Source organism: Pseudopodoces humilis, chromosome 5, assembly GCF_049639895.1.
Source record: "Pseudopodoces humilis isolate 2021_Gansu_Grassland_sample_001 chromosome 5, ASM4963989v1, whole genome shotgun sequence".
Taxonomy (NCBI): domain Eukaryota; kingdom Metazoa; phylum Chordata; class Aves; order Passeriformes; family Paridae; genus Pseudopodoces; species Pseudopodoces humilis.
Genome location: NC_142204.1, coordinates 66,457,923 through 66,469,998, shown reverse-complemented (window position 1 = coordinate 66,469,998; position 12,076 = coordinate 66,457,923). Strand labels below are relative to the sequence as shown.

Here is a 12,076-nt window from a genome sequence, read left to right as displayed (position 1 = left end):
TTAACATTTCTGCTCAGCACCTAGAAAATATCATAAGGATAGTGCCTCACAGCCTCAAAGCACCAAATGTATGTCAGGTAATCACTTTCAGGAACAAAAAGGTATTTCATTCTGTGGTCCATGCATTCACTAAGCCTTCTGGAAAGACTCATCTCAAGACAAATTAATTTAGACTCCCAAAAAGATGTCAAATCAAAAAAAGAAAAAAATAAAGACACACATTGCATTTGAACTAGTGGTCATGAGGTCACTTTCCTCTTGGATCCTTTTAAAACACTGAAACCCTCAATTTTTAAAATGTTTCCAGCAGGATCACAAGTGGTTTTGTCCTTACTGCCCTTCATGCTCTTTCTATTGAAATATCTCAGTGTGTTTATTTTATTACTGTATTTAGAAAGTTTGTTCAGTCCGGTCACTTATGCTGCATTTATTTTATATTTGGAAGTGTCCAGCCTCCAAGGCTGATATATACAGAAGGGTGTCTAGGGTACAGATCTATTAATATGCAGGGGAAAGGCTCCAAACACACTTTCTCTGTGTCTCCTAGACCACTTTATTCCTTCTTTTTTTCCCTATGGTGGAAATAGTAATATTTAAAGGACTGAATAACAATATGAAAACTGAACTGGAAAAGCCATCTGCATGGGTTCCTGAAAGCTGGTTAGAAAGCCAGAAGAGAGGCCCAGACTAACAATGGACCTAGAAAACAGAACTCCTTTTTCTTGGGTTTGTTCTGGTACTGCCTGTTTAATGAGTCTTGTTCAAATAAATTAGTCACCACCTCTTAGTGGTGATTCTTAGTATCTTTATCTACACATGGGGCAAAAGGCCTGCCTAGAAGTTCATAAACATTTTGTGAGAAACAAATTTTTGCATATTGTCTAAAATAATTTTGAGCAAGATTACATATGCAGTTGTCTCAGGAAATCCATATATTTTCCAGCATGTGTAATAACAATGATCAGTAACAAAACAAAACTGAAGGTTACAGTTACCAACTTTCTCAGCATAGCAATTCATTCTGTAGAATGCAGGAGGAAATGCAGAGTCTGAGATTCTCAGATTAGATGGTACTTTTCAAAATACAGTGTTTAGGATCTTCACCATTAGGCTTTAAGAATGCAGCCTGGGTTTTGTAACCCTTTAATACATTCTAATTGGTTAAATGTCAGTTGGTTACACAGAAAGAAAAGTAAGCCTGAAACTATGTTACATTACCATCTGCCCAAACGTTGAAATTATTGTGGAATTCTGCCTAGCGGGAAGCTGGATGTTAGCTTTTCTCCCTTGTTATTCTTTCATATATTGCTGGGAGATACTTAGAGTTCACTTGAAATGTGTCATATTGTTTAACTGGAAGAAATCTAGCAATGAGGAACTAACTGCAGTGGTCCAGGATTTTGTTTTACTCAGAGGTTTTTCTTTCCCCAAACTGAGGGACAAATTATCAGTATGTGCCATTTCTTGCTGCTTTGACAAACAAGCCATTTTAGGCCAAAGAACTGGATTATGAACATTTAAAAACAAAGCTGGTGTGAGTTTTCCAGAGATTTTAGGACTGGACTTTCAATCTGGCAGGATTAAATTAGGGGGAAAAAGAAAATCTCAATTATTTTAACTATACGCTGTATTCCCCCACAAATTAGCCAGGGTAGCCTTAGTAATTCCTTTATGTAGACCTAAAGAATGTCACACCTGTTAGATTTGTGTCCATCTAAGGAACTGAAATTCATTCTGCCCATGCTCTGCCAACCAAATGTGACTCAGCTCCCAGCTAGAAACAAGATTATTTTGAGCTAATAACCTTTAGACCCATCTGCAGGGTACTAGCAGAGTACTTTATATATGCAATTCTGTGCCTTTGAAGTCAAAATGTTTGCAGCTAATACTGAAAAGCATAGATCTAGTCTTAAGTGTCTGGTTCCACCTGAAATTCAGATGAACAGGGATACCTGATTGTCTGAAATTCAATGGTATGTTCCAGACTAAAAACGAACACGTTTAAGTCTTGTCAGCTGAAGCATTTGGGCATTCTCTTTCAGTATCATGAAAATGCTCTTCTTTAGTGCAGAGGACTAGGAACTTCTTAAGAAGAAAAGCTTTTTATTTTAAACCTCATTCTGCTTGAATCTTTATCAACCAAGAGATGGATAAGACCTCTCATAGCAAACATTAAGAAATACTTTGTTGATCTAAACAGGTTCAGGAACTCAGGGTTTTTTACTGGCATTTTACTTCAAGACAGGTGAGGGTGACTTGGACTGTGTTCCCCAGGCTTAGCAAAACCTGGGAATCACTGTGATGCCCAGGGTGACAAGAAGCTGTGATAACAGACTCATGCATGATTATACCCTACCAAAGGACTGTACTTGAATACACAAGCTGCTTTTTCGGAAAAGGAAAAGGGAGTACTCTGACCACAGTGATTATTCTGAGGTATGGGATGATTTCCTCAAAAGCAGCAGTGGGAGCTGCTGTCACCGAGGATGTATCAGTTCACAGAGATAGAAAGCTGACTGTTAGAGTTTGTAAGATTGATTCTGTTTTCTTATGCACTTTTCTGGATTGGGGCCAGAGAGAAACTTGTACTCTCACAAGCTATAAATCTGATGGTGGCAGTAGACAGGGCAGGTGTGGGAAAGCTGCAGTCTGCGTTCCAAGCATGCAACCTTTTAGAATTAAATTATTATCTCAAAAACAAAGGAGTTCAAGAGTTCAGCCTTCACACAACACATGCTGCCATGCACAACATATAATCTTTAAATCTGAGCAGCAAGACAATCACAACTGCAAAGCTTCTCTGTTTCAAAGAATTGCCACTTCCACTTTAAACAATATTTCAGCATCAACTAATTTCAGACACTGAAGCTAACTTCATCCTTAAGAGAAATCAGAACATTTGCCTTCATCTGCAGTTCCTCTGGATGGCCTGAGGCTTGATTTGCCTGCCAGATTTTACACTGTTGATAGGATAACCACAAATCTCGGCAGGCAAAAATCTTGACCACAACAACCTCATGTTGACTACAGTAGCACCTGGATCTCACCCAGCACATAAATCTGTGTCAGTGCACATTAGATGGGAGCTGGTGGACAGATATCCCTGGGATATGATTAGTCTTCTAGACCATAGAGGGTCAGGGTAGCATTCTTCTACCTTCCTCCACGAACAGGCCTCAAACTGGTAGATTGCTTTGTCCCCAAAGTCCATTTATAAATTAAGATTCCTGGCAGTGCCCTCAAATTGTTATTATGACAACCCTTGTTTGCCTGACTGGGAAGTAATGAATCCCCCTTCCATTTCAAACCACTGCGATTCACAGGTGAAAGAACTCAGAGCTGTTTTAATGGGCCTGGTGATGACAGCCACACTCATGTGGTGGGAACAGTTAACATCATGGCTTGAGTTATCGTCCGTGCCCTCAGAGAAGATTCCTCATTTCTCTGTGGCCTAGAGAAATACACTGTGATAAACTCACCCACTCCTTTTACAAGGAACATCACACAACTTTTAGCAGGTGGATACTTTCCACCAGCTGTTTCCATTTCTGGTCTGGAAACAGGTACTTGAAGATAAAATGCTATTACTCTGAGCTATCTGGTACCTTTCTGTCTTGCGTTTCGTAGCCTGAATGTACACTTTCCGAATCTGTCTTCACCATAACCAAGACATTCTGGGAAACAAATACTGTTCTTAGCAAAACCAAGTGTGGTTTATCACAGGTTGAAATGGCAAAACTTTGCTTGGCACAACTCTTCTGAACTGAATACTTGTCAGTGCATTGAAAACCAAACTGAAAAGTCAGAGCCACATGCACTCCAGTACCCCCTAAATAAACAGCGCTGATAGCCAAGTTATTCCAAATCAGGCAGAACTGAAAAATGAAGCAAGACTGGCTTTCTGTCTCTGTGGTCAAATGCCTGTCAGGATTTTGCAAGTTCAGTAAGGTTTTGAGAAATGATAAGGCAGAGCTTAAACTTCCTTTTAGCAAGGGCTGCCTTATGTCATATCAGATTCCATGATGGGCAGGAGATATCTACAATGCAATTCCTTTTCACTGATTTGTCACCATTTTAGCTGGCTAGAAGTTCCAATCCATCAGAAAGTGGAACCTGCCTGTTCTTCATGGCCTCCCATCATTTCAGTGCATTGCTCTTCACAGCCTTTCAGTCATTTTTCAGTGTATTGCAATACTGACAAAATTAAGACAACTCTTTAGGCTCACCTGACAATTCAATCCCACTGCCCACTTCTTTCCTTCTCTGAAACTAACTTTCATGGATACTGTGGTCCTCCATCTGAACTCACATTCAGGTCAACAAAAGTAAAATATGGACTATACAAAATTTTTAGCATCATCAGTTCTCTTGAACATCACACTAAGAACTTTCACATTTCTCACATGAGACACCAAACAACCCCCTGACCTTTGGTTGCTTATTATTGCTTAATGCATAAATCACAGACACAGTCCACTTACAGGAAAATTCTTGGGCATTTCATTAACATTCTTCTGAAACACTAAGTACAGTCACCTCATTGAATTTCTTACAGTAAGTCTGAAGATCTGGCTCAAGGGATAGCAGAAGTTCAACAAAACCAATTATCAAATCTGTGATTTTGAGAACTGTCCAAATTTAAACAGAAATCTCAATTAGTGATGGAATGCTAATGTTGCCTCTAGCAGGATCTGTGATATAACAGTGATTTTAGAGTAATTTCCTTAGCAATTTCCTTCCAAAGACTAGTCTATTTCCTGAACTTCATGACCACATAATGAGATTTGTCAACAACAAAATCACAAACAATGCTGTTTGCAAGGCATGCTCCGGTCAAAGGCTGTGTTTGGTGAAGAAATTATGTCAGAAAACATGATGCCTTTGTTAGCAATGCACACATAGTTGCATTGCTAATAGGAGCAATCCTGTTGCTATACAGCTACTGAGTTGCATGTCTCACACAAGAATTTTACCAGATTTATTCTCACATCACACAATGGCAAAAACTTTTTAAGTTCACCTACCTTGAAAAATCTCCCTTTGCCTCCTGTAAAACAAGGAAGAGAAATTAAAAATATATAATTAAAAAGAAAAAGAAAAAAAAAAAAGACAAGAAAAGGCTGTCCAAGATTTTCCATTTGCAAAATTAATTTAGCAGCAATTTCCTGTTCTAATTGATTCCTCATGCATTTTTTGGAACCGGGATCCAATGTCAAGTGCCATGATACAGTGAGTTGGGCAGATTAACAAACAAAAGATTGAACAAAGGGCCAGAAGATTCCTCTTTCTGCTGTGGATACCTAAGATGCTACAGGAAATTATGCCAGTAAATAAGAAATTTTGGGTGCTACATTACTAGAAAATCTCTGAAGTCTCACTGGCTTTGCAGCCTCTGAGACTGTAAGTCCCCTGACTTTTTTACAAATACTCTGGTCATTTTCTAGTACATAGACTTTCAAAAAGCTTGCTCACTGTCAGCTTTCAAGTGGATGCAAAACACAGGTTTCTCTAACTCCTTGCTGGATGTCTAGGGGAATATTTTACTCCGTTACTTGTACATCTAAATACTTCTATTTAATACCACTACAGCCTGATGTTAAAGGGTTGTATAATGTTTCACTACAGTAGTTAGATTAGTCTTACTGCACACCTGGAGAATCCTCAAAATCTGGTGAGTGCCCTCCACAATAGATTTAGAACACATTTTGCATATTCCATTTACCACAGACAATATGCCTTTCATATGATTCATGCTAAAGCACCTCATTTACCACCAGCTACACAGAAAGCACAGTGCAAGAACGTAATTTGTGCAGTGAGGGAGTTTCCACTGCCAAAAGGACTGGGCTTTGTATTCAGGTCTTTTGTCTTTGCATCCATTCATCTACCCACAAAACCTGCCAGCCCACGTCCAGTGGTGTTTCAGTCCTGAGGCTGGGGTAAAGTTCAGAGCTCTGGTAGTACTTTAATTTGTTCTGGTAATAAAACAATTTGAAACAGGGCTACAGAATAAATCACTTGAGTTCTGACAGACCTTTGCTATCTTTCCATTTCCCTCTAAGTGAACTGAATGGCAGATAAGTGCTTCTCTGGTTCATAGGAAGGAGTCTTTGAGCACGTCATGATTACAGCTCAACACAGAACAAAGCCCAAAGGATATGATCCAGCCTTCATGGGTGTGAGCATACTAAATGTAAAATCAATTTTGTAGGGTATATTCTTCATAATTCAGTGCTTTGACCTAAATGCTGCATCAAGAAGTAGAGCAAAATGCAGTATAATTCTTTTTGTTTTCCTTGGATCCTGTCACAAGCACAGGTTGTAGTAGTTTCTGGTTACAGGCAAACAAAGGTGTGGCTCGTTTTGACTGTTTTCATTAAGTTGCACATCAGACTACTACAGGAATAAGCGTAACATCCTGTGTTTGTGGCAAGAAACAATCCCAGCAACAAAGGTTAGTTACAGTGGCAGCTCTGGGTCTGGCTGTACAATTACTAAACACTAAGTTATTTACTAGGATGAGCAGACAATAGATTCATAACCCCACTGCTGCTTCTCACAATGAGCCCGTTGTTTGATGTGTATTCCTCCAACAGCCAATATGTGATTTCTATAATGTGCTGCTAATTGAGTCCTCCATCCTCTCTCGCTCCATTCTTGTTACATAAAATTATTTTAATGAAGGTTCAAATCCCTACACATTAATTGCTTCTTTAACATGGCTTTAAGAGTGCTCTAGAAGTGCCATGCATTGTTATTTATTAGTGCAGTCTAATGAGCTGGTTTGTTTGCTCTCATGGCTCCTCATATAGCTTCATGGCTGACGGGAAAAAATTAAAACTACAGACTGTAAGAGAGGGGAAACAAGGATCATCTGACAATTATGTCTGATCTGCTCCCACAGCCATGCTTCTAAAAAGAGAACTTTCACAAAACCCACCTCTGCTACCCTGAAAAGGTTCTCTTCTGGTAACCAGACATTTACCAAACACTTGGTCATTTCCTCTCTGACCCTCTTCTCTCTTCTTGCCGAGAGGAACTTTGAAAAGCAGTAATTAGGAAAGTCTTTAAACCATTCTGCCCACTTGGAGAATACTGACAGTTGCATATGTAGAAGCTTATGTAGCTCATCAGAGGACCAAGCCCCATTGGGAAAACAAATGCAAGTAAAATTGCTGGAGGAAAAACCCATTGCATATGGATTTCACCTCGGAATTTGCATTCATCACTTAGATTTTCTCTGGCTGTACATCATACCCCAGAGTCTTGGATATCTGTGCTGGTGCAAACATAACACATTTCTGTATACAAAATGTTGGTAGTACCTGCTGCCTGGGTGTGGAGGTCTAATTTGAGAGCCTTCCATAGCCATTTTGGCAGAAACAATGAAAACTGTGGAAAGACATCTTTTCCTGCAACTGGGGGGAACCCCGACAGTTCCACACAGCCATTGTGGATTTGGTAAATCAAAAGATTTAATGCAGCATGAGGAAGCACCAAGTGAGAGAAGGCGGGTGCTTACCTGCAAGATGTACGCAGCCAGTTCAAACACCACTTCACTGTCAACCTCAATGAGTTCCTTGAAAGGTGAAGAAAACAAGAAAGAAAAAAAGAGTTGAGCTGCTGTAAGAAGGACATACATCTCCTCCTGATTACTGCATGGTGAAGCATGCAGTGCCAGTTTTCTCCCTTAGCTAGGCTTCAGAGTATTCCCTGTGCTCCTGGAGAGAAAAGGGAAGGAGAACCTGCCCACTAAGATATGGAAAAAGCCAAATATTCAGTGTAATGCATTGGTTAATGAAGCATAACTGGATGTGGCATGAAGGGATTCCTGAGGGAGAAATGAGGAGAAGGCAGGTGGAAGGGGTAGGATCAGGATACATTTTATTTTCTTGTGAAATTCAGTGAAAAGCAGTCTAGGATATAGATTTCTTTTTTGCCCCCAGATTTAACCATGCTTCAAGAGAACACAACTTTGTCCTTGGCTCACAGAAGCAAGGAATGAAAATTTGTCTTTGACACACTGAGGTGGTATCAAATTCCCCAACGCACTTCTCTGCCCCTAGCAAAAGATAAACTCACAGTAAAATTAACCATATTTACTCTTGCAGGATTTGAGCCCTGGTTTTGGCCTTTTCATCCCCAAGAGCACTGAGGCTGGGGGTGGTTTGAGAATGAACTGTGACAGTAAGTCTTTTTGTAGATCTTCCTTGCTCCATCTTATAGGATCCTGCCACTGACGAAAACAATCTTGGAGGGTTTTACTTGGACACCATGGTCACATGAAGAACACCAAGGGGTCCAGGCACTGCTCTGGCTGAATGTGCAGAATGCAGTCCAAGTATCAAAGATGCTTGAGATGGGAGGCACAAGCATTACTCTGGAGGCCAAGCATGTTATTCCTAGCTCCCTGGTCCCTGTCTTTGGGAAGCTAGTGGGCTTTTACTGAGATGTTTAGGTCTCTCTTCTGCAAATAGAACTCCTACATTGTCTCCTATGGACATGGCTCAATAAACTGCAGCACTGTTCAGCTCATTCCTGTAGTGGTTCTTCTGTTGTATTTATTTAAGTTACTGTTTTTAATATTTTACTTGATCTGGCAAGAAATGAGTGATCTAAATATAGATCACTGCTATGATCCATGCTCCAGCCAAGTCATGGCCACACCTCATTTACAAGCCACAATTGCTGCATTGGCTTGTCTCTGGCAAAATCAAAAACAAAGGGAAAAAAATACAGGATAAGATCCAGGTGTCCTTGGCTTTCACCAGTGCCAGCTTTTTAAAGTAAGTTCGCCTCTTTCATAACAACTCCTTGGGGAGTGAAGAGCAGCTCTGCTATGGGCAATAAACACACCTTTCTCCTCTCAGCTGAACTGCCTGAGTCACCCAGGCACCTGCACCAATGATGAGCCTGTGCCAAGGGAAGTGGCTGGTGCAAGATGTTGATTCAGCCGCAGGCAGGGCCGGGCTGAGGTTATCAGGCACATCCCATAGCAAGAGGCAATGCAGACTAGAACCAGACCACCTGGTCTTCCTCCTGTCTGGAAGCATCAAGCATGGCACAGACAAACCAGCCCATGCAACCAAGTGTTGATGCTATGGCAAGTCTATACTGGCAGGTGAAGTGGGCCAGAGCCCATTTTCTGGCCCCAAGGGTACACGGGGTGCAGTACAGCTCATGATTAAACACTCACCCTCTCCCACCCAGTCCCAGATGGGGTTTTCACCACTGGGTTACCTGTTTGGAACAGGCGCACATCTTTGATCAGTGCTGAAGCAACGCCTGGGGCGGAGCTAGTTGGCACAGGCCAAAGCCCATGCAGAACGTGCGAGTAATTAAACAGCCTGTCTGATCAAGGGACAGAGCCTTATGCCAAGCCCTGTCTGCTTTGGTAGTACAAATGTGGCTTGGCCACTGGAAAAAAGTGGCTTGCTGGTCCTGTGCAAGGGTTTGTGTGTGTGGGTTCATGGATATCTCACTACTCAACAGGGTTGGTGAGTGGGGGCAGTGGGCAGAGCTGGAGGAGCACAGCACCCAACACAGGGCCAGGTGGCAACCCAGTGACCAGCAGTCCCAAACTGGGCCTCAGTTTTATTCTTTCCCAACCTGAGCAAGGGGATATTTGAGGATGTGTGTCTGGAGAATCAACAGGGGAAGGTCTGAGGTGCTAGCACAGTGTTAGGAAGTATGCTTATTTCATACACATTGGTCTTCCTGGGCTGCAGGAGAGCCAGGGGTGGAGGTATCCATGGGAAGTCCAATAAGGAAACTTTTGGTGCAACAAGGAAGCTCTCATGGTTTGGCAGCATGCAACATCACATGCTAGCTGCAGGATTGATAAGCACTGTCTGTGCTTAGGCACCGAGTTCCCCACAACAATACATCAGGAGGAATCTACCAGGCTGGGTGCTTGCCCTGAGTCTTAGCAGACACTATGCACCCAACTTTCAAATTCAGAGTCTTTTTTAACAACACCATGCCTGGAAGTCAAATGGGGAAGGATCTTCATGGGAGATTGGGACTTCAGCAGGGCTATTTTTGGATAGAGACACTCAGCTTGAATGTGCAAAGTAATGGTTTCAGGAGAGGTCAGACTAAAATAGACCAACCTAGATCTGTAGGCACTTTGTTTTCTTTATTTTTTTTCTCTTCTTCTTCTTATTAAGCTTTCTCCAAAAAAAGAACAACAGTGTAAGCTTTCCCTGGCAGTACTTCAAAAAGGAACTTTCCCCAGGAACCAAAACGTGATGCTCACTGAGCTTGTTGCTGGAGAGGGCTGACTAAGCACATCTAATTGCAGCCTTGCCGGAGAGCAAAGCACTGCACAGCTCAGCTCAGCTCAGTAGCCCTGCCTAATTCCTGGGCAGTGAAAAAAGGGAATTTTCTGGCTTCTGCCCTGCATTTTAGAAAATACAAAGTTAGTCCCTACATTTTAGGACATATAAATGTCAAATGTGGCTGCAGATTTGGTGTAATCTACTTGGCTTAAGAGGTCACAAATGTACTGAGGGTTGTGGGATTGGCAGAACAATCTCTCCCTGACTGCATCTGTCCTTTTCTACCACTTCCTCTCTGGCAGATGGAGGTGAGTCACAGGAATGGCCTCTGCCAGCACAGAGGGAGGTAGGAGGGTTCCTCCCAGGGAATCCCAGCTGCTGACAAACCTCTCCCAGTCCCACACATCTAGCCCACCTGTCTGAGTCTGCACACTGCCAATCTCCTCCTCAGCATGGTCTGGGGCTGGTTGATTTTCTGGACCTTGCCATGTACAGCTGGCTTGTGGCATGAGAGGGATCAGCTTCATGGCTCTGCTGTGGGCACCCCTCCAAGCTGAGGATGTGCCAGGACGCCGTTACCTCTGGCACAGACAGTACCTTGCAAGGGGCTGCTCTGAGCTGCAGTGCCAGGGACAGCGGCCTGGTCTCTCAGGGTTGTACCAGGGAGAGCAATTACTCACACAAAACCATTTCTGAGTGCATGGCTTGTCCCACTATAAGGCAATCTTTGGTGCATATCCGCAGACGCCTTTACCCCACTAACATATAAATCCATAAACTACTCCTGTCCCACAAATCTGAGGTCACTTGGCTTGTTCAGCCTGGAGAAGAGCCTGAGGGGAGACCTCATGGTGATCTGCAACATCCTCACAAAGAGAAGTGGAGGGTCAGGCACTGAACTCTTATCTGGTGAGCAGTGACATGAATGACATAAAACTGAAAAGTGGTTGGATGTCAGGGAAAGCTTCTTCACCCAGAGGGTGGCTGGGCACTGGAGCAGGCTCCCCAGGAAGTGGTCACAGCACTGAACCTGACAGCGTTCAAGATGCGTTTGGACAACACTCTCAGGAAGATGGTGGGATTCTTGGGGGGGGGGGTTTATGTGTGCAGAGCCAAGAGCTGGACTCGACGATCCCTGCGGTTCCCCTCCAACGGAGGCCATCCCCTCTTTCCCTCTCCATGCTCCCCCTCACTCACACCACTGCCCAGGCCCCGAAGATGGCGCCCGCGCCGCACTGCCGCCCTCTGCGGGCCGGAGACCCTCACGACAGCCGCTCGGTCCAGAGAGCGCTTTTTACACAAAACCAGGCATTTCCTTCTAAATACGAGCCAGTTTATAATTTTAGCAGCGCAGATTCCCTCTTGCCAGCCACAAGAGTTACTTCCAGAGCTGTCTGACCCCAGAACTCTCTGACAGGAAAGCTGCTGCCAAGTGAGGCGGCAGCTGGAGCCAGAGGGAACTGGGGGAGGAGAGAGGAGGGAGGAGGGAGGAGGAGGAGGAGGAGGAGGAGGAGGAGGTTGTATCTGGAAGTCCAGGTGTGAGCAGTGTAAATTTTGGGGCAGAGAATGCAGATCCAGGTGTCTCAGTGCCACCCAGAGCTCCCCAAACCCTCACCTTGTAGATGCAGGACTTGGCATTCAAGAAAAACAGCTCTATGGTGGCATTGTCCTTCAGATAGGAGATGCTTTCAATGTAGAACCTGAAAGGGAAAGCAAGAAGGGTGAGACACAAAGGAACTAGTGCAAAACAAGGAAATGCACTTATTAAATGAAGAACGTAGTCAATGGAGTCATGA

At 43.2% G+C, this 12,076-nt stretch overlaps 1 protein-coding gene across 4 annotated transcripts in view; it reads right to left on the bottom strand.

Moving 5' to 3' along the window:
* Positions 1-12,076, bottom strand: part of FRMD4A (FERM domain containing 4A) — a 356,654-nt gene that overhangs the window by 65,119 nt on the left and 279,459 nt on the right. For all 4 annotated transcript variants that reach the window (XM_088055158.1, XM_014255213.2, XM_014255212.2 and 1 more), the window contains exons 5-7: positions 11,896-11,980; positions 7,523-7,579; positions 5,025-5,047 (exon numbers count right to left, since the gene is read on the bottom strand). In XM_088055158.1, the coding sequence (XP_087911284.1) occupies positions 5,025-5,047; positions 7,523-7,579; positions 11,896-11,980 (165 nt within the window). The remainder of the gene's footprint in view (positions 1-5,024; positions 5,048-7,522; positions 7,580-11,895; positions 11,981-12,076) is intronic.